Source organism: Lissotriton helveticus, chromosome 3_1 (assembly GCF_964261635.1).
Source record: "Lissotriton helveticus chromosome 3_1, aLisHel1.1, whole genome shotgun sequence".
Taxonomy (NCBI): domain Eukaryota; kingdom Metazoa; phylum Chordata; class Amphibia; order Caudata; family Salamandridae; genus Lissotriton; species Lissotriton helveticus.
The window spans coordinates 1771037982-1771056387 of record NC_136061.1 but is presented as its reverse complement, the minus strand read 5'-3'; the positions used below and the strand labels follow the sequence as shown (position 1 = coordinate 1771056387).

The 18406-nt window shown below is 46.1% G+C and overlaps 1 protein-coding gene across 3 annotated transcripts in view; it reads left to right on the top strand.

Moving 5' to 3' along the window:
- The window catches only part of LOC144825133 (trophoblast glycoprotein-like), a 57333-nt gene that overhangs the window by 16295 nt on the left and 22632 nt on the right, over positions 1–18406 (top strand). For all 3 annotated transcript variants that reach the window (XM_078684002.1, XM_078684001.1, XM_078684003.1), the window contains exon 2: positions 2420–2792. In XM_078684002.1, the coding sequence (XP_078540128.1) occupies positions 2482–2792 (311 nt within the window). In that variant the 5' untranslated portion in view covers positions 2420–2481. The remainder of the gene's footprint in view (positions 1–2419; positions 2793–18406) is intronic.

Sequence of the window (18406 nt, the reverse complement as noted above, 5' to 3'; positions counted from 1 at the left end):
AAGAGACTGACTGACAGAGAGAGAGAGAGAGACTGGCTGACTGAGAGAGAGAGACTGACTGACTGAGAGAGAGAGACTGACTGAGAGAGAGACTGACAGAGAGAGATTGACAGAGAGAGAGAAACTTACTGACAGAGAGAGAGAAATGGACAGAGAAGGAGAGAGTCTGACTGACCGACTGAGAGAGACTCACAGAGAGAGACAGACTGACTGACTGACTGAGAAAGAGACTGACTAACACAGAGAGAGAGTGAGAGAGAGAGCCTGACTGACAGTGAGACTGACTGACAGAGAGAGAGAGAGAGAGAGAGACAGACTGACCGAGAGAGAGACCGACCGACTGAGAGAGAGCGAGACTGACTGAGAGAGCGAGACTGACTGAGAGAGCGAGACTGACTGAGAGAGCGAGACTGACTGAGAGAGAGAGAGAGAGACTGACAGAGAGAGAGAGACTGACTGAGAGAGAGAGAGACTGACTGAGAGGGAGACTGACTAAGAGAGACTGACTGAGAGAGAAACTGACAGAGAAAGAGAGAGACTGACTGACTGACTGACCGACTGAGAGAGAGAGACCGACTGACTGAGAGAGAGAGACCGACTGACTGAGAGAGAGAGACTGACTGAGAGAGAGAGACTGACTGAGAGAGAGAGACTGACTGAGAGAGAGAGACTGACTGAGAGAGAGAGACTGACTGAGAGAGACTGACTGAGAGAGAGAGACTGACTGAGAGAGAGAGACTGACTGAGAGAGAGAGACTGACTGAGAGAGAGAGAGACTGACTGAGAGAGAGAGACTGACTGAGAGAGAGAGACTGACTGAGAGAGACTGACAGAGAGAGATTGACAGAGAGAGACAGACTGACTGACACAGAGAGAGAGAGAGAGAGAGAGAGAGAGAGACTGGCTGACTGAGAGAGAGACTGACTGACTGAGAGAGAGACTGACTGACTGAGAGAGACTGACAGAGAGAGACTGACTGAGAGAGAGATTGACATAGAGAGAAACTTACTGACACAGAGAGAGAAATGGACAGAGAAAGAGCGAGTCTGACTGACCAACTGAGAGAGACTGACAGAGAGAGACTGACTGACTGAGAAAGAGACTGACTGACAGAGAGAGAGAGAGAGAGAGAGACTGGCTGACTGAGAGAGAGAGACTGACTGACTGAGAGAGAGAGACTGACTGAGAGAGAGACTGACAGAGAGAGATTGACAGAGAGAGAGAAACTTACTGACAGAGAGAGAGAAATGGACAGAGAAGGAGAGAGTCTGACTGACCGACTGAGAGAGACTCACAGAGAGAGACAGACTGACTGACTGACTGAGAAAGAGACTGACTAACACAGAGAGAGAGTGAGAGAGAGAGCCTGACTGACAGTGAGACTGACTGACAGAGAGAGAGAGAGAGAGAGAGAGAGAGAGAGAGAGAGAGAGAGAGAGACTGGCTGACTGAGAGAGAGAGAGACTGGCTGACTAAGAGAGAGAGATTGACTGACTGACTGACAGAGAGAGACTGACTGACTGAGAGAGAGAGACTGACGGAGAGAGACTGACTGAGAGAGAGATTGCCAGAGAGAGAGAAACTTACTGACAGAGAGAGAGAAATGGACAGAGAAAGAGCGAGTCTGACTGACCGACCGAGAGAGACTGACAGAGAGAGACAGACTGACTGACTGACTGAGAAAGAGACTGACTGACAGAGAGAGAGAGAGAGAGAGAGAGACTGGCTGACTGAGAGAGAGACTGACTGGCTGACTGAGAGAGAGACTGACTAAGATAGAGACTGACTGACTGAGAGAGAAAGACTGACTGAGAGAGAGACTGACAGAGAGAGATTGACACAGAGAGAGAAACTTACTGACAGAGAGAGAGAAATGGACAGATAAAGAGAGAGTCTGACTGACCGACTGAGACTCACAGAGAGAGACAGACTGACTGACTGAGAAAGAGACTGACTAACGCAGAGAGAGAGACTGACAGAGAGAGACTGACTGAGACAGAGAGAGAGAGAGAGCCTGACTGACAGTGAGACTGACTGACAGAGAGAGAGAGAGAGAGAGAGAGAGAGAAAGAGAGAGACCATGATGGAATTGGGGTCAATGTGTGTATGAAGCTATGCAATGCCTCTTAAGATGGCTATTGTCTGCAAATAAAAATGTATTATTAAAATGTGCTCTTTGTAGTTACATCTGCTTTGAAATACAGCATTGTCGCATTGTCTGTTTTGAAACATTATTTTATTCTTTAGCCCCACCCTCCACTGACCTTTCCCCTACCGGTGCGGCCCTCGGCCACAAACCACACTGTAATTTAGGTCCCCTACAGAAAGTTTGTGAGTACCCATGGCCTAAGCTCTCTTTCGAGTGTGACGTGTGTCGCTCAAGCTCCTCAAATTAATTTTATGTTTTCCCTTTTTCCAGATTGTCTCATCTCTCTCCACCGTCCCAGAGTACATCACCAAGTTGCTGGCTTATTTCTTCAGATGGTCGCTCTCCTCGGCCCACGCGCACCCTTGGTAGCGATGCCCCTCTCTCACCGGGGCCCGTTGCTCCTCCTAGCGGCCGTTCTATGCTCGTGGCCCTCGCTGTCTGCACAGTCCTGCCCGGCCCCCTGTGAGTGCTCCGAAGCTGCCCGCACCGTCAAGTGCGTGGGCAAAGAACTGAGCCAGATCCCATCCGGGCTCCCGGCCTACACCCGCAACCTCTTCATCACTGGCAACCACATCCCCCGACTGGGCCCGGGGGCCTTCCGGGGCCTGCCACACCTGCTGACTCTGGGACTGTCCGCAAACAGGTGAGGAGGCTGTGGTGTGAACCTGGGGGGGGGGGCATGGAGAGATGACTGGCCCCGGGGGCTCTTGGGGTGTGTGTAAAATGGGAGAGGCGGGGGTACAGTGGGCTGGGTGGATGTACAGGGGAGTAAGGGGTTCCAGGAATCTGGGGCACTGGGAAGGTTGTCAGTACAGAGCAGGTGCCCCCGCAACTAGAGGAGGGCCGCCCTTAATCGTGCCAAGGGCTAGAGCCCCTAGCTTGCACAGGAATGGAGGCATTGGAGAGTCGCCCAACAACGTCATCAAGAGGCGCAACAAACCCATGGGGGATTATTTAAGCCAGCACACTGCCGATAGCTTCCTCTTTGTCCCTTTCATCAAGCCTGGTGCGGATCGGGAGCAGCCGTTGTTCATCAAGACATCGTCGTCGGCCTTCTTTTTTAACTGGAATAGGTGTTCTTGACGGGGATCAGGCGTGGGGGAGGGGCCACACTGTGTAGCCGTTGTTCAGTAGTCAACGGCGTATCAGCTTACTTAATTGCTTATTAGCTATATGTTTGCATTTGATTAGCTGATTAGCTACATATTTGCAGTTGAGATCTCAGCCCCGGTCCCCTTGCTGGGATTCACTGCCAGAAGGTAAGAGTTACTGTGGCCTAGTGGCAAGGTCTTAGACGCTTAAACTATAGGTTAAGTGGAGGTCACAGCCCAAGGTCTGTTATGCAGCTAGTGTTCGTAGGTATGGGTATTGCTTTGGAAAGTCAGTCTCCAAGATAGTGGCATAACAGACAGTTATGAAGTGTGAGGGATTCGCTGGGAATGAAGCAGTGGTTTATTTAGGAATCCAATTGTAACCTCATGAATGTTAACGGGCATGGGACGATACAAAGGCTGATGCAGCAGGTAATCTTTTGGGCCTCAAAAATGACAAGGGAGATCGTTTAGTACTAGGGCAACACTGGACAAGGCATGAAGAGGATGCAACAGCCATGACCTGAAGTTGGGGGCACAAATCTTTTATCAATGGGCAACACGGATATCAACTCACCACACAAAAAGAAAGGGGTAGGAGAAATATATGTCCCAGTTCGACCTGCAATAACAAACTAAACACACACAGAGAACTGGGACTCATACAACCAGATTGCTATGATCTAATAGGTGCCAGGGAAGATACCCAGGTGTCTAAAACTGCCCTCACACACAGCACGCTGTGTCATGCTTCATCATAGGGCTGCTAACACACATCCGCTCTAGCCAACGCTGGAGGTGGAGAAATAGGGAGGGGAAGACAATACAACACAAAAAAAGCGTATACAAAACAGGATCATATGTGAAAAAAGTGCAGAAACAGTGATGTAAAACTGGACACAGAATGTCCTCAATATAGCTTTAAATATGGACTCCCTGCCCAGATTAAAAGGACGGTCAGATGCTAGATGGTGGTATAGTAGACTATAATGAGCCACCTACCCCTCAACTCTGCAAACAAACGTCGATATGTTTCAGCCGAAAAATAATTAAATTAATTACTACCCCGGCTTTCGTCAGGACTTCACATGGAAAAGAGATCCCATAGGTACTAACCCTACCTCCCTGGTCCAGGAGCAGAGGCTAGAGACCCTTCTCAAAGAAAACTCCCTCCCTATAGTCACACTTACATTAAGGTGATTTGTCGCTGACGACTTGTCCCTCGCGGTGCTGATGACTTGTCCCTCCAGGCGCCGGGAGAGACAAGTCGTCAGCAATAACTCACCTTTATGTAAGTGTGACTATAGGGAGTTGTCCTCACTCTCTCGCCAGTTCAAGTTTTGAACTCAAAGAACTCGGTTCCCCACGGAAATCATCCCGACACAGTAGGGAGTTTTCTTTGAGATAGGCTTGGATCCTTCACACAGAGTACAATCGGGCCATGCGTAAGCAAGGGCTGGTCTAAAACATTAGTCAGAATGGCAGCATATATTTTTGGGCACATTGTGAGTCAAGAGAGGGGCGATTTGATGGGACGGCTCCTTGACGTTGTGGATAAAGAAGTCATCAACATATTCTGCCTGGTTAGGTATTGTGGGTTGTGTCGGAGAGCTGTAGGCTGACTCTGCTATACCAATTGGATGGCTGAAGTAGTGCACCTGATAATCTTCATGCTCTTGTACGTTCAGCAAAAGGTGCCCTGTGTGCCTTGCGGGATACCAGTAGCAGTCCACATGGGCGGATGTGCATATTTACAACGTGAGTGGGTTTTCATTGGAGGGACCGGAAGTGTAGTGTCAATGACAGTAAAGGTCTGGCATTGGTCCCGGGATACTGCTAAAGGGGTCTATCAATGGGAATGGAATATGCATCATAGCAGATCTGGTTAAGTGCACAGGATGGCACCATGTTTTTGGCTGCATTGGTAAGGCGACAATGGTTGACGTCAGCCGGTAATGATCTTGGTGGGCACGGGCTGGCTGGAGGGGGAGAATGATGTGCTGGAGTTCCTGGACCTTTCAGCCCTACCTGTGGTCACCTGTAGTTGATTGTGGATGGGAACTGCCTGGAGGTTGGTCAGAACACAGGCATCCCGGCAGGGACAGTGCGTTATGCAGTTCCCTGGTGGCACTGGTAAGGCGTCTATGGCTGACATCAGCCGGTAATGATCCTGGTGGGCACCGGGTTGGTGGGAGGTTGGGGGAGGGAGGGTGCTGACCTGCTGGTAGTCCAAGACTCTCGAGCCCTACCCGAAATGCCTGTTGTTGGATCTTTGGGGGTTGCACATGTGTTAAGGTTCCCCGGCGGGGCCAAGGCGTTATGCGTTGCCCTGGGCTCATAGTTCCCTCTAAGATGGAGGGTGGTGGAAATACTAATGCTGACTTGTCACTGTTTTCCAGCAAGTAGACATGGATGCCTTGATTGGGACTCTGGGACAGTGCAAATTGTGGTGCCCTGGGTTGGTAGTTCCCTCTGGGATGGAGGGATTGGAAAATTACCAAGGCTAGCTGGTCAATGTTTTCCATCAGGCACACATGGATGCATTGAGTGGAACTCGGGAGACGGTGCAAATCGGGGCCTGTAGGCACAATGAGCACAGGAGTTTGATTGCACAACAGTGTACCTGTTCCTGAGGTTTGCTGCCAAGATGTATATAATGAAACATTCTTGGCCCAATGTAACTGCCGAATTACTGCATCTGATTAATTTTCACATGACTTTAAGAAAATTCTTAATGACTCCTATGCTTGAGGAACAAAGTTTAAAGTGAAGTTGGAAATAAATATGATAAGCAGGAGGTGCTGCCAAGTCCTCCGTTAGGGTGTTCGGCACTTTTGGGCTTCTATTACACTTCACCCTCAATAGTCTATAAGTTAGAAAGGGGCCCCCTGCAGTGTCAATATTTTGGAAAAAGCGCATGGCCACGGTAGACTGGCAAAACACTCCGCAGGGATACTATCTAGTATCCAGTAGGCTTCTTACCTTGTGTCGTTTTCCCTGTCAGATAATGAAAGGGTATGCACAAAATTCTGATTCTGGGACCTGACCGACCCCTTGGCAGGGTATGATTTGTGGGGGCACCGGGTAGGCAGGAGGGGGGGTGCAGACCTGCTGGTGGTCCTGGACTCTCCTGCCCTACTCCGCTATGCCCGGTATGGAACTTTGGCAGTTTGGCAGTTTTGCCTTTGTTCAGGTACCCAGGTGGGCCGATGCGCTATGCGGTGTCCTGGTTTTTAGTTTGTGGTTCTCCTCTGGGGTTGGGGGAAATGGAGGTGTGGGGAAGTTGCCCCAATGATTTTCCTGTCAGTTCCTTAGGAATGGTGCATGGGTGCCATGGGTGGAACCTGGGAGTTGGGGCTGTTGCAAGGTGTGGCTTGCCGGCACACTCCGCACACCATATCTCACGACAATGTGTGCTGGATGCACTTGGAAGGTGAAACATGATATTTGACTTGCGTTTTCATCTTCCATCTTGCTTTTGATATCTACGAAATTAATGTTTTCTAGAGGAATACCTGCCCTTCGACGGACTTTGCCTATGAGCAATTTTAGATGTTTATATGAACAAAAAAAGGCTACGCCATGGAAAACTATAAAACTGGTTCTAGTTTCTGTTCTTGAGCATTGTAGGAAGATTATATTGCAGCGAGAGATTGTGGAGAGGGTTGCACATGTATGCGTAATATGAGCAGGTGCCCGCAACTAGAGGAGGGACACCCTTAGTCACGCCACGGGCTGGAGCCTAGGATTGCAGAGGAAGTGGAGGCATTGGAGAGTCTCCCAGTGACGTCATCAAGCGGCGCAACGAAGCCTCGGAGGATTATTTAAGACACAATGCCACATATAGCTTCCTCTTTGTTCCTTTCATCACACCTGGTGCGAATTGGTAACAGCTGTCCGTCGTCTGTTCCATTGTGTATTGTCCCCCTCATTCTGGCATACTTGCCCCAACACTACATTTGCTAAGGGATACAGCACAGGAGAGAGTGGGCCCGGATGGTCAGCGTTAAAGGGAAGTAGACACAAGGAAATAGCTTATAGAGTTCTTTTCCGTTACCAGGTTTATTGGTTTCATTGCTGTACACTTTTTGGGAATTTTGGGATTTCTGTGCTTTTCAAAATGCTGTGTGGTCGGGGGTTTTGTTTAGCTCGAAACAAGCAACCACCAAAAGTGAGAGTGCCCTTGTGGGAGAAGGGTCCGCACCCCCCTGTCTCAGTTTATTGAAACACTAGTCTGGGATATACAATCCAGCCCATGACCATGATATCTGGGGACTCTGTAGTAAGGGCCTGCAGGCTACAATAGCACATAGACGTTTATTTATGAGTGAATTATGAATGATGTGCTCATGCAGTTAGAAGCAGCCACTTCAAGTTGTTGAGTTTTGGCTACTTAAGGCCCCTGGATGGTGTTATGGGTAGTGTGACTGTGTGATCTGCGTTGCATGTAGATGGTCAGGAAAGGAGCTTTAGTTTTTTAACAAAGCACCGTAACGTGGAGATAGATGCCTTCAGGCTTGAGTCTAGAATACACCGCACTGTGATAATTTACTCTGTGATCAGAGCCAGGTTTGCAGCTTAGTGAGATTCTGGCAGTGTGATTATCAAGGTTGCCAACAAAGGGGTGGGTGGCAGGTGGAGAGGTGAGCTAACCAATAGATACAGCACCCGTAAGAGTTCACAAACCCGTGGGCTTATCTTTCTGATTGCTTTTTTATTGGATTGGACTCGTAGCCAATAAATAATTTTGGAAATTGTTGTTGTCAAAATAATTGTTACACCCTAAATTTGTTTCAGACTTTCAAACTTTTCCCAGAAAGGGTCAGCCTGTCTTGGACTTGCGCAGTGCAATAAAGGAGTGGGATACAAACATTTTCCAGTGCTGATTTTAGCACTCAGCCCAGTCCATCTTTCCATTATGAAGCATAAAAATACAGGGAGGGTTGTTGTGTTATTCTGTCCAGCTGTCTCATTTCACGCCTCACCTTCCAAAAATTAAAACAGAAAATAGCGCCATTGAAGTTTACTTTGCCCTCCTCCATCCCATACTATATTGAGATTGTGGGCCCAAGTCACAAAGCCAAATTAATGGCTGAAAAGGCATGCCTCCATGTATCCAGCAAATGGTAACTAGCATTTAATGCTGCATAATTGTGTGTCACAACTCTACAATTATGCAGTAGTAAATCCCATGCAAGGAGTGCGGAGTGGATGAATCAGGCAGGAGCTGCCTTGAGTTTTGCCCATTAATTCGTGAGTTTGTAGACATTCTCAAACTTCTCTCTCACCCTTTACCTCTTTGGAAATTGTTAGAGATTTGCTTCAGCAAAGTGTTAGAGTAAAATCCCCTTTTAGGGTGAAAAGCGGACCGAAACACCCCAACATTTTGTGAAGTGCAGGGGAAGGGGATTCAGCGAAAGGGGTTTCACCGCAAGGAAAAATATTTTCCCTGTGGATGGAAAAAAGGTTCATCTGCAAATTGACTTTTCCCAATGAGAAAATGTACTGTTTAAACAATTAACATTTTGGAAATAATAAGATCCCAAAAAAGTTAGTAGTATGCCTGGAAACGTGAGCCGTACATAGCTTTCTGATACTACAACGTCCAATGTTTGTGAATTCTAGAAAGTAGTAAACTTGTCCCCAGCCTCAGCCGGTCTATTGGGGCTGAGAGGCCATGTCCCTCTATCTTTTGCTGCTCACAAACAGTGTCTGTCAGGCTGAGAAAGAGTCGGCCTGGCAGTTTGGGTTCATTTTCAGGCCAGGCAGCCAGTAGCCAGACATGCGCTAAATGCGCAGGCTCATGTCTGCCTGAGCTGAACTTTGCTGGGCGGAGGAAGTCACAGCTCCTGAGGGCGTTAACGCCTCAGTTCAGCAAATGTACACGAGGCCCTCCCCTCAATGACGAGGGGTAGCGTCGCTGATTGCTTTGCACCATGGCGCTTCAATTTTAAGCACTAAAGCGCCCAGGGTCGAGTGCCAATCAGTGACACTTCCATCAGAGTGGGGTGGGGTCAACAGTCTGACTGACCAAATGTGTGCGCGTGTGTGAATGCATGGCCGTTAGTGTGTATGTGTGCGTGTGCAGGCGCGTCTCGCCCGCCCCTCCCTCCTAAACTTACCTATTCAAGGAGTAATTCAATACCTACAGGTTTACTACTTGTTTCCTTTAATTTGCTTACTATATATCTTTAATTAAGTTCCAGATCCAAAAAGGAACAAGTTAAAACCATCCCTTAGTGAAAAGAGGATGATGAAAAAAACCAGCGCAGCCATAACAGACTCGACTCGGGTCCCCTGGCTATGCTACTAAGCCCAGAATACATAGCCACTAAACTCATGGAGAGGGTTAGTACTGCACCATTTAGGCACTTCGCTGAGGAAACAGGCTGTTTGCGGTTTGAGGCAGTGCTGCTGTTGGTTTCTGCACCGCTCTCTGCGGATGCCTCTGGTGTATTAATGTGTGCAGAGTCACATCTATGATATTGATTGACTAATAAGCAGCCTTTGGCCCTAGCCTCCATGATGTTTTAGTCAGTAATATGAGAGAGTGGCCTGTCCCCTTGTGTTCCTTTTGATTAACAGTATGTTTCTCTTCTGCCTTTCACTTCTCAGACCATCCTTTTATCTGTGGAGTACCCCAGGGATCCAACCTCTCACCCTGCTTTATTGATTCATTCTTTATATTCCAATTATGTTCAGTTCATGTAGACTCAGGGTTATATATTTAACCTTAAAGGTAATCAGAAGTAGGCTGTCTTGGACTGCGAACCCTCCACCCATGGGCAAAATTTAGTAGATCAGTTGCTGCTCTTTTCTGCTTGCTGCAGCATATGCATGAAAGAAAGTAGGGATACTTTACTATTTGAATGAAATAATTAATACAGTGGTAATCATCAGATTCCACTGAAGAGATATGATGTGGAACTGAAATAAACATGTCCAAAAACTCTTAAACTACCAACATGACCCAGTAGAAGATGTTTTCAATTGGAAATTTTAACACAGCTCTCCGAGTCTCAGCTGTTCATTTCTTACAGTACTTCAGTAGCGGCTCATATCAAGTGTGAGTGGTGGGTTAGCGCGAGGGGTGCAATTACAAAAAAAAACTAAACTAAAAAAGGACTTACCTGCTGCTCTGCTCTCTTCTGCTTTCTGCTGTGCACAGGCTGATGTTCCCAGACTCCCCTACGGCAAATTGAGACACTGCTCTCATGCTGGAACCCAGCATGAGAGAAGCGCTTAGATTGGCCTGTGTGGGTTGGACCCATGCCTCCTGGTATTGCTGGGCAACTCAGCTGCCTTCGACAGAGTTGACTGTCTAACCCTCATGTGGAGTCTTGAATGGAATTAGTTGGTTCTCCTCTTATCTTTCCAGTTGACACCAGTTTTTTCACATGGGCGTATCCAGGACCCAAAAATATTCCTATCACATGCGTAGTCCCCAGGGGTCCACACGGTCTCCTGTCATATTTAACCTCTGCATAGAGCCTCTTGCCACTCTACTCACTGAGAACAGCATTAAGATTGTATTGCTAATGTGTTCTTGTCAAAAACTAATAAAGAAAGTTGAAATGAAGATTCCTCAATATGCTGAAGATACACAAGTCTCCTCTACCTCGGACATTCAATGCCTTAAACACTGCCTGCACCTCATCCAGACGTCCTCCAGTGCTTGCCTGAGGTTCAGTGCAACCAAGACAGAATTCTTGTCATTTGCCAAGAACAACAAGCAAAAAATAGCACAACCCCAGTTCAATTACACAAGCCTTCATATCTTTGAACCCCAACTTTCACCGAATACCAAGTCACTTGAATTCACCTTGGACACCAGCTCCCCCCTCAATGAACACATTGCCCCCCCAAAAAAACAGTGTTGTACCTGCTCTCTTCTTTGTAAAGAAAGTGAAACCATTTCTTCCAGTAAGCATCTTCAGGACTGCTGTTCAAGCCAATGCATTCTTTTGCCTGGATGGAGGTATCGCCCTGCTCCATGGCCTCTTATACTCCATTCTGGCCGCATAGGCCCCTCTTTAAGAGCATCCTGCATGCTGCTGCACTGGTCATCCCGAGCGGGAAGGAATATGATCCCACCACCGCATCCTGATGGGTAATGCTACCACCTCCATCCTTATGAGTAATGATCCGTGAGCCGTTGAACTGATGCTCTGCAGGGTGGTACTGTTCTTTCATCCTCCCTGGCATTTTCCCAGTGGGTTACAAGCCACGGGCGCTGCTTCCAGCACTGGAAGGGCTGCCGTAAGCCGAACATAAAAGGCACCATTTTGTTCCAAAGCTTCTACCCTTTGGCGCGGATTTGCTATTTGTGGCAGCCTGATTTCTGGATTCCAGTCCAACCTGTCCTGCATGTACCGGGCTGTGACAAGTCGGTTGCAAACATAGATCCTAACAGCCGCTTCTGAGCACCCCACAGTCCGCCGCCCATGTCTTCATCTCCTTACAGGCTCAAAGCATTGCTGCTTTATCAATCCCGTTGTGGCGGCGACAGCTGCGGCCAGCCCGATTGATTTAATTAGCTCCACCTGGTAGCTGACACTTTGAGGGAAAAGAGACCATCTGCCAGTTTTGTGGATGTCCTACTGCTCCCATATCAATGGTGTCCCTAGTCGGGATAATGCGTTGTTTGAGACCTGTGGGAGCACAGGGCTACCGAAGAAGAATTTTGTATGTGATTCATTTATTTGGGCATTTTATTTAGTGCTAATGCACAACCATCTGGTAGGTTTGAGGCACTATATGGCCAGAGTCCCAACAAGTGAATGCATCCAGCAGATGGCTTATGTTTGCCTTTTGTTCTGTTTTTGTTTGTTAAGTTGATGACTATTTAGTCATATTGAGCTCTACATGAACTACACTTAACACTGTGATTTTTGTGTGGATGCGACGTGTAGTATATGTAAAAGAGGTTGTTCTTTTCTACCTTTGCTTCCTCTTGGAGATTTCTGCCACTCTTCTGAATGAGCTTTTCTTAAAAATCTTAAAACATTTAGCTACTTCCTAAGCCTTTATCACCTGTATGGTCTCTGTGATTATCATATTGTTTCAATCAGATATCGTCTGCCTAGTACCAAGAAGTCTTTGAGCAGACTACGCTATTGTAAAGCCCCTTATACGCAATCATGCTTTTGATTTCTGTATTGTCTCTTAGAGATTATCACACAAGTAATGACATTTGTTGCGATCTGCTTATCATTCAAGTGCCTTAAACAGGGTGGTAAAAGAACCTGTCACTTACGGTGCTTAGAATTGGCTGCAGTACCAAATGCCTCTATATTCGAAGCATAGATGAATAATAGCAATGTTATTCACTAAGGATATTCTAAATTACATATACAGTGTTGTGGAATTTATTAAAATATCTACTTGTCCATTGGGACAGGTTGCTTCATAAATCTACTTGTCCTGTAACAAAACCCACTTGTCCCTTGCTGCCATCTAGTGCGGTGACAAATTATGCCAGCAATCTCATTATATAATAAGAGCTCTCATAATAGCCTCTCTGATTATGCCAGGACTGTTGCTATAGTAGGGTTTGAATCATTTCCTTATTTTGCCACCTTTCAGCAGATCTCCTTACTAGGGCTGGAGGTAACAGTACGTAATAGTTTCAGGGTTGTAATGCCCTTTTGAGCCTGTGCAGACCTTCTAACTTGCATGTTTTAGGGGTTGCTCTATCTATCCTCTGGCTTGACTGTGAGTGACCACATTCTGATCTTTCACATGGAGCATATATGCAGACAAAGTAGTTTTGTTCAGTACCAGTAACTGCTGTGGCAATGTGTGCCTTTTGAGATCAAAAATAGTTTAGCTTTTTGCCAATGTTTGTTATAATGGTGATGGCCCGACAGCTCCCACAAAGCTCCCACAAAAATAAAGGTTTGCAAAAACCATGTCAAAACAAAGGCATGCACTGACAAAACAAAAAGACTGACCACCAATGTCAGACCTATTGGCTTTGCCAATGCAATGCTTGTTTATTTTCATAGTCTCCATAATCTTGTTGTAACTGATTGCACAGATTTTTCCATTATTAATATTTTTTAAGAATATGAGCATGTATTAACGCATTTAACTAAATGATTCTGCAAACAAATGGTACTTAAAAATTCACTGTAGTTTTTTTCCTAGTTGCATTTTTTGTGAACATTTTATTTTGAAAGCAAAGAATCATCAATCTTGCTTTCAAGCTTCTAGAAATATTTGCATCTAATCAGAGAGCATTCTGGGAGAATTATATGTAGCCTAATATTGTTAAACTTTGCAAACATGCGTGCCACATTTATATACTGGAACCACTGTCAGTATTGCAGTCCGACCCTACAACTTTTCCTTCACCCTAATAGTAAATGCTTTCCATTAATGAGCTATAAATCTATAAATACAATTTCGAAAAGCATCAACTTTTTGGGACACAAATATTACCTGCAAACAATGCCCTTCCCTTATCTATAGTGTGGTACTGTAAACTGGCAACCAAAAGGTTTGTGCTGCTGGGGTTTGGGTCTTTCTGCCCCAAGGACAAAATAAACATGAACATTTTTGTTCTTGAGCCCAAACAATATGTCCTTGGCGGCTATAGAAATTCCACACCCCTGCATATAGACAAGGAGAACGAAGCTTGAGTTGTCTGTTATATCACTCCAAATACAAGAATAGAGAGGTGAAAAACATCCCCTTTATTCACCGTTACATATATACAATTTTGTGTAATGTGTGGATGCCGCACCCTCTTCCCTTGACCCCATGAGCAGTGCAGGGCCCTCAGAGGTTGGGGGGAGGTGGGGGGCGTACATCACTGGGTGTCCGCCAAGCAACCCAGTCACCATTGGCAAATCCAGCCCATTTGGCTCGCATTATGCCTGACATACACAAGATTAAGGCAGAGTGTGGCACTACCATTCCATGCATGTGAATTTGTGAAGCTAGGGAATGATTGTAGACATATCACCAGTGACATAATGTAGGTAGATGGCAAAGTGAAATCATCTATGATATGTGGCGACCGCCCTGTATTGAGTTCATTTGCATTCTCCACAAAGCCCAGATCTAAAGGCAACCTTGTGTCCAATCCTTATCACCCTACCAAAATACAAAGAGATGCCTGGTGTTCTACCACCCTCTCAGAATGTCTTCCCCCACTAATCTTCTGTTTAAAAAATAAAATCCCTACTTGCTGTCCTGCCATCCCCCATATCTGCACTCTGCAATCCTTTCCTGTTTCACTATGATACAAAAAAACACCACATCCTGAAGATGATCCACTTACCCCCGTGTTGGATCGAAACGCTGTCGACACTATAAAACACCTTATACATGAACAATTTGTTTAATGAAATTGTAAAGGTGTATTCTGCGATTTGTTTCTCTGTTTTGTCACTGCATATTCCATATGTGTAACAAACTGTTAAGCTTTGCCTGAGCCCCCTCTGTTTTTCCCCTCTCCCTTGTTTTGTAATTGCTAAGTAGGACACAGGCTTGTGCCCCATTTTATGCATTGTTTTGTTGAAATCCCTTGTTTACTCTTTATTAAGTAAATATTAGACCTCTGTCCGGCTGGACATGTCCTTTGAATATACTAACAACTGAGTCTATATTTATTGATTGCACTTTCCCTATTCCTAGGACCACTGATGTTAAAAAGAATTGATTCCCAAGGTCCCTGGTTGACTTTTTAGCGTTCCCTTGTTGCCTCAAAATATGCAGTTGAGGGAATTAGCACCTAAATTAGGCAAGGCTTTGTGTGTGTGGTTGAGGAGTTGGAGAGAGCATGTTTGCGCATGGGGAGTCAGTGGAGCTCTTTGAAAAATCGAGGTGATGTGTGTGAGGGGTAGGAAATAAGGATGAGCCTGGCGCTTTCGTTTTGTATGGTCTGAATTCTTTTGGTCAGTTCGCTGGTGATGCTGGCGTAAAGTGTGTTTCTGTAGTCCAGTTAGCTGGTTACAAGGGCCTTTGTGATGTTTCTGCTTGTCTTAATTGGATGACATTTGAAGATTTTTCTGAGGATTTTCAGGGTGTAGAAGCAGGATGCAGTGACTGCATTGACATGGTCGGTCATCCAGAGGTGGCTGTCTAACACTATGCCCTGGTTCTTGGCGTTATTGGTCAGGCAGAGTGTTGGTCTGAGTTGAGCTGGCTACCAGGTAGAGTTACATAGGGAAGTGCTGTTGCCGCAGAGTACCACTTCTGCTTTGTCTGTGTTGAGGTTCAGACATATGGACTTCATCCAGCTGGTGAATTTGGACATGCATGAGGTGAAGTTGCTTCAGGTGTTGGATGTTTTGTTGGCGAGAGTGGATTAGTGGGGTGTCCTCGACAAGGAAGATGATGTTGATTCTGTAGGATCAGGTGATGTTGGTGAGCGGTACCAAGCAGGCGTTGTACAGCATAGGGCTGATCCTTGGGGTACTCTGAAAGAGAGTTTGTCAGGGGTTGAGCTGTATGGGGGAAGTCTGAGTGGCTGGTTGCATCCACTGAGGAAGAAGCAGGTCCATTGGAGGGTGGGCCCTTGTATGCCGGCCTCGTGGAGGTACTGAATGAGGGTGGGTGGGATATGATGTCAAAGGCAGCAGATAGGTCAAGTAGGATGAGAGCTGTGGTGTCTCCTCTGCCCATGATCAGTCTTATGTTGTCCTTGGCCACTATGAGGGTGGTCTCAGTGCTGTGACTGGGCCTGAATCTCGATTGGGCTTTGTTGACAAGGCTGTTGATGTTCAGGTGGTTGGCCGGTTGTTTATGTATGACTTTCTTCAGGAGTTTGTAAGGATAGGGATAGGATGAGATTGGTCAATAGTTGTCAAGTGTCTTAAGGTCTTCTGAGAGTTTTGTCAGAAGGGGGAATATGTGTGGTTGTTTACTGTTCTGATGGAGTTGCTGGGTATTGGTGTCAGAGTTGTTCAGAAGTCTTTTGGTGAAAATAAAGTGTCGGTAGTGATCCAACACGGCAAACATATTGCTTCGTTGCTGCAGTTTCCGCCATGGTAATGATGGACCAGGAGGTCATCACTGTGTGTGGGGGAGTTCATTGCGGCGGGCAGGAAGGCAGCAATGGTGAATGGGTTTGGCTGGGGGGTTAAATTTAAAGATGTTCCTTCTCTTTGACTGAAATAGGGGAATAGCTAGGAGTACAGGTCCCGAGATGTGGTGATAATTGTAGAGTTGGCGTTGATGAGGTGAAATCCTTCACAATGGCAAAGATTGGGATGGGGGGAGGGCCTTTAGTGTGGCAGCCACCCATCTATGGAATGGGCTGCCTCAGAACATTAGACAAGCTAACTCCTTGATCAAGTTTAGAAAGAGCTTGAAAACTTGGCTCTTCCCCAGGACTGCTCCCTAAGCTTGCCCTTACTGGCGACCTGGTCGGTGTTTAGGTCGACCTATTTAAGTCTGAGCACCAGGATACCCATAGGGTGGCAGTCGCGCTATATAAAAGCTTAATTCAATTCAATTCAATTTCTCTGGCTCCTTTTGTGCTGTTTTCTCTGCATTTGGTCAGTGCTGTCCGTTTGCTGGATCGGATTTGCTGGTTGTAGAATTTGCGGGCTGATTTGTTGTTGCTTTTGTCTGTTTTAACATGGATGTATCTCAATTTGTGTTTGAGTGCTTGCAGTGGCATTTTGGTGACTAAGTTCTTTCTTGTACCAGCTTGCTTGTGAACTGGTTTTGGTAACTGTGGTTTTATGCGGAGCTTGGTTGTTGACTCAGGAGGTGATGCAGGTGGATCTGCTATTCACGCTGATGACAACCAGATGACAACTGGTAGTGATAATGGTCTGTCCATCTCACCCCCTTCATTTTTACTACCAGTTGAGAATTGCCATCATACTTTAGAATGTAGCTTTGTAATTTGCTCCCTATGCTTGTGTTTCATAGGTACAACGTCTGGTTACAAGTTTCTGTCTGGCCGTCTGTTGCAGCCCGTGTGTACTATTGAATGCAGATTGCTGTGATTTCCCATATAGCTAGTGTTTATCTTTTTTCAGCCCTCCAAGGAAGTTTGTCATCCTTTCTATCCATCAGTTTATGAAGTATTGTGTCTCAGCTGGTAGGTTGGCCAAGATTCTTGCCCCTCATTCTGCTTGTTACCATTGATGTGTTTTCTTCCCCAGCCTATTTAAGAAGTTTGTTCTTCCACTCCACTGAGTGCGGCCTCTGATTTCCACTGCATGTCTGTTTGTCTTTTGGCCAGATCTGTGAACGTCCGTTCAGTTTTGTTCTTTTTGGTTTGCACCATAAGCTCTGACAAGTATGTATCATAGGTGGCTGTGATCGTTCTATCAGTCCAGCGGCCTATTGTCTGTGTGATCTCAGTCCAGGTCTGTGATATGATTCCAGAACATGTGAATGAGGTTTGCGTTTTCAGAGTGATAGAATGTTTATTCTATAACTAACTAACTAACTAACTAACTAACACACACACACACGTAACCCTCGCCCATGTCCCTTTTAGCTTGATATAACAAAGTATGTTCCCCAACTTTTTTTATTTACATTATATTATAAAATCCATAACTACCCCTGAAACCTAAAAAAAAATTACTACCCCTGTACACTACCCACCCTGAAAGTGGGGTAACAAAATCTGAGTGGGCCCCCTGCAAAGCTCACAGAGGAGGGGGCCCCCCACGCTCTAGACCCAGTCAGGAGCTTTAAGGACAGGGACCTTATGGCCCGTGCACAGTATCGGATGGGGCACCCTGGAGCTCGGGGCCCTCCACACCATGGGCGCTGAGCGGTCTATTGTTACACCACTGTATACACACCAAATATTTAGGCGGTTTGTGGGAAAGGTGTGGTGTGTTATCATAAAGAATACAGTACCCGCTGCCATAGATAAGGATATTGTAATGGACTTTTGGCCTTGCTCCGCTATATGGTCCTGGAACTCCTCAGTGAGTTGCAATATTCTTATAATGTAGGGCAAAATTAATTCTTAGGACACTACAGATAGTTCCACTAGTGATATCCTAGACAATGCATACAATAGAAAACACAGAGAAAATACTGCAGATGTCTGGGATAGTTTACGCAGGCATGGGTAATTGCTGATTGAGTTATTACATTTAAAATACTTGTAATTAAATTATCTTTTCAATTTAACTGCATGGATTGGAAATATATACCGTTCCCACACAACCAGTGCATAATT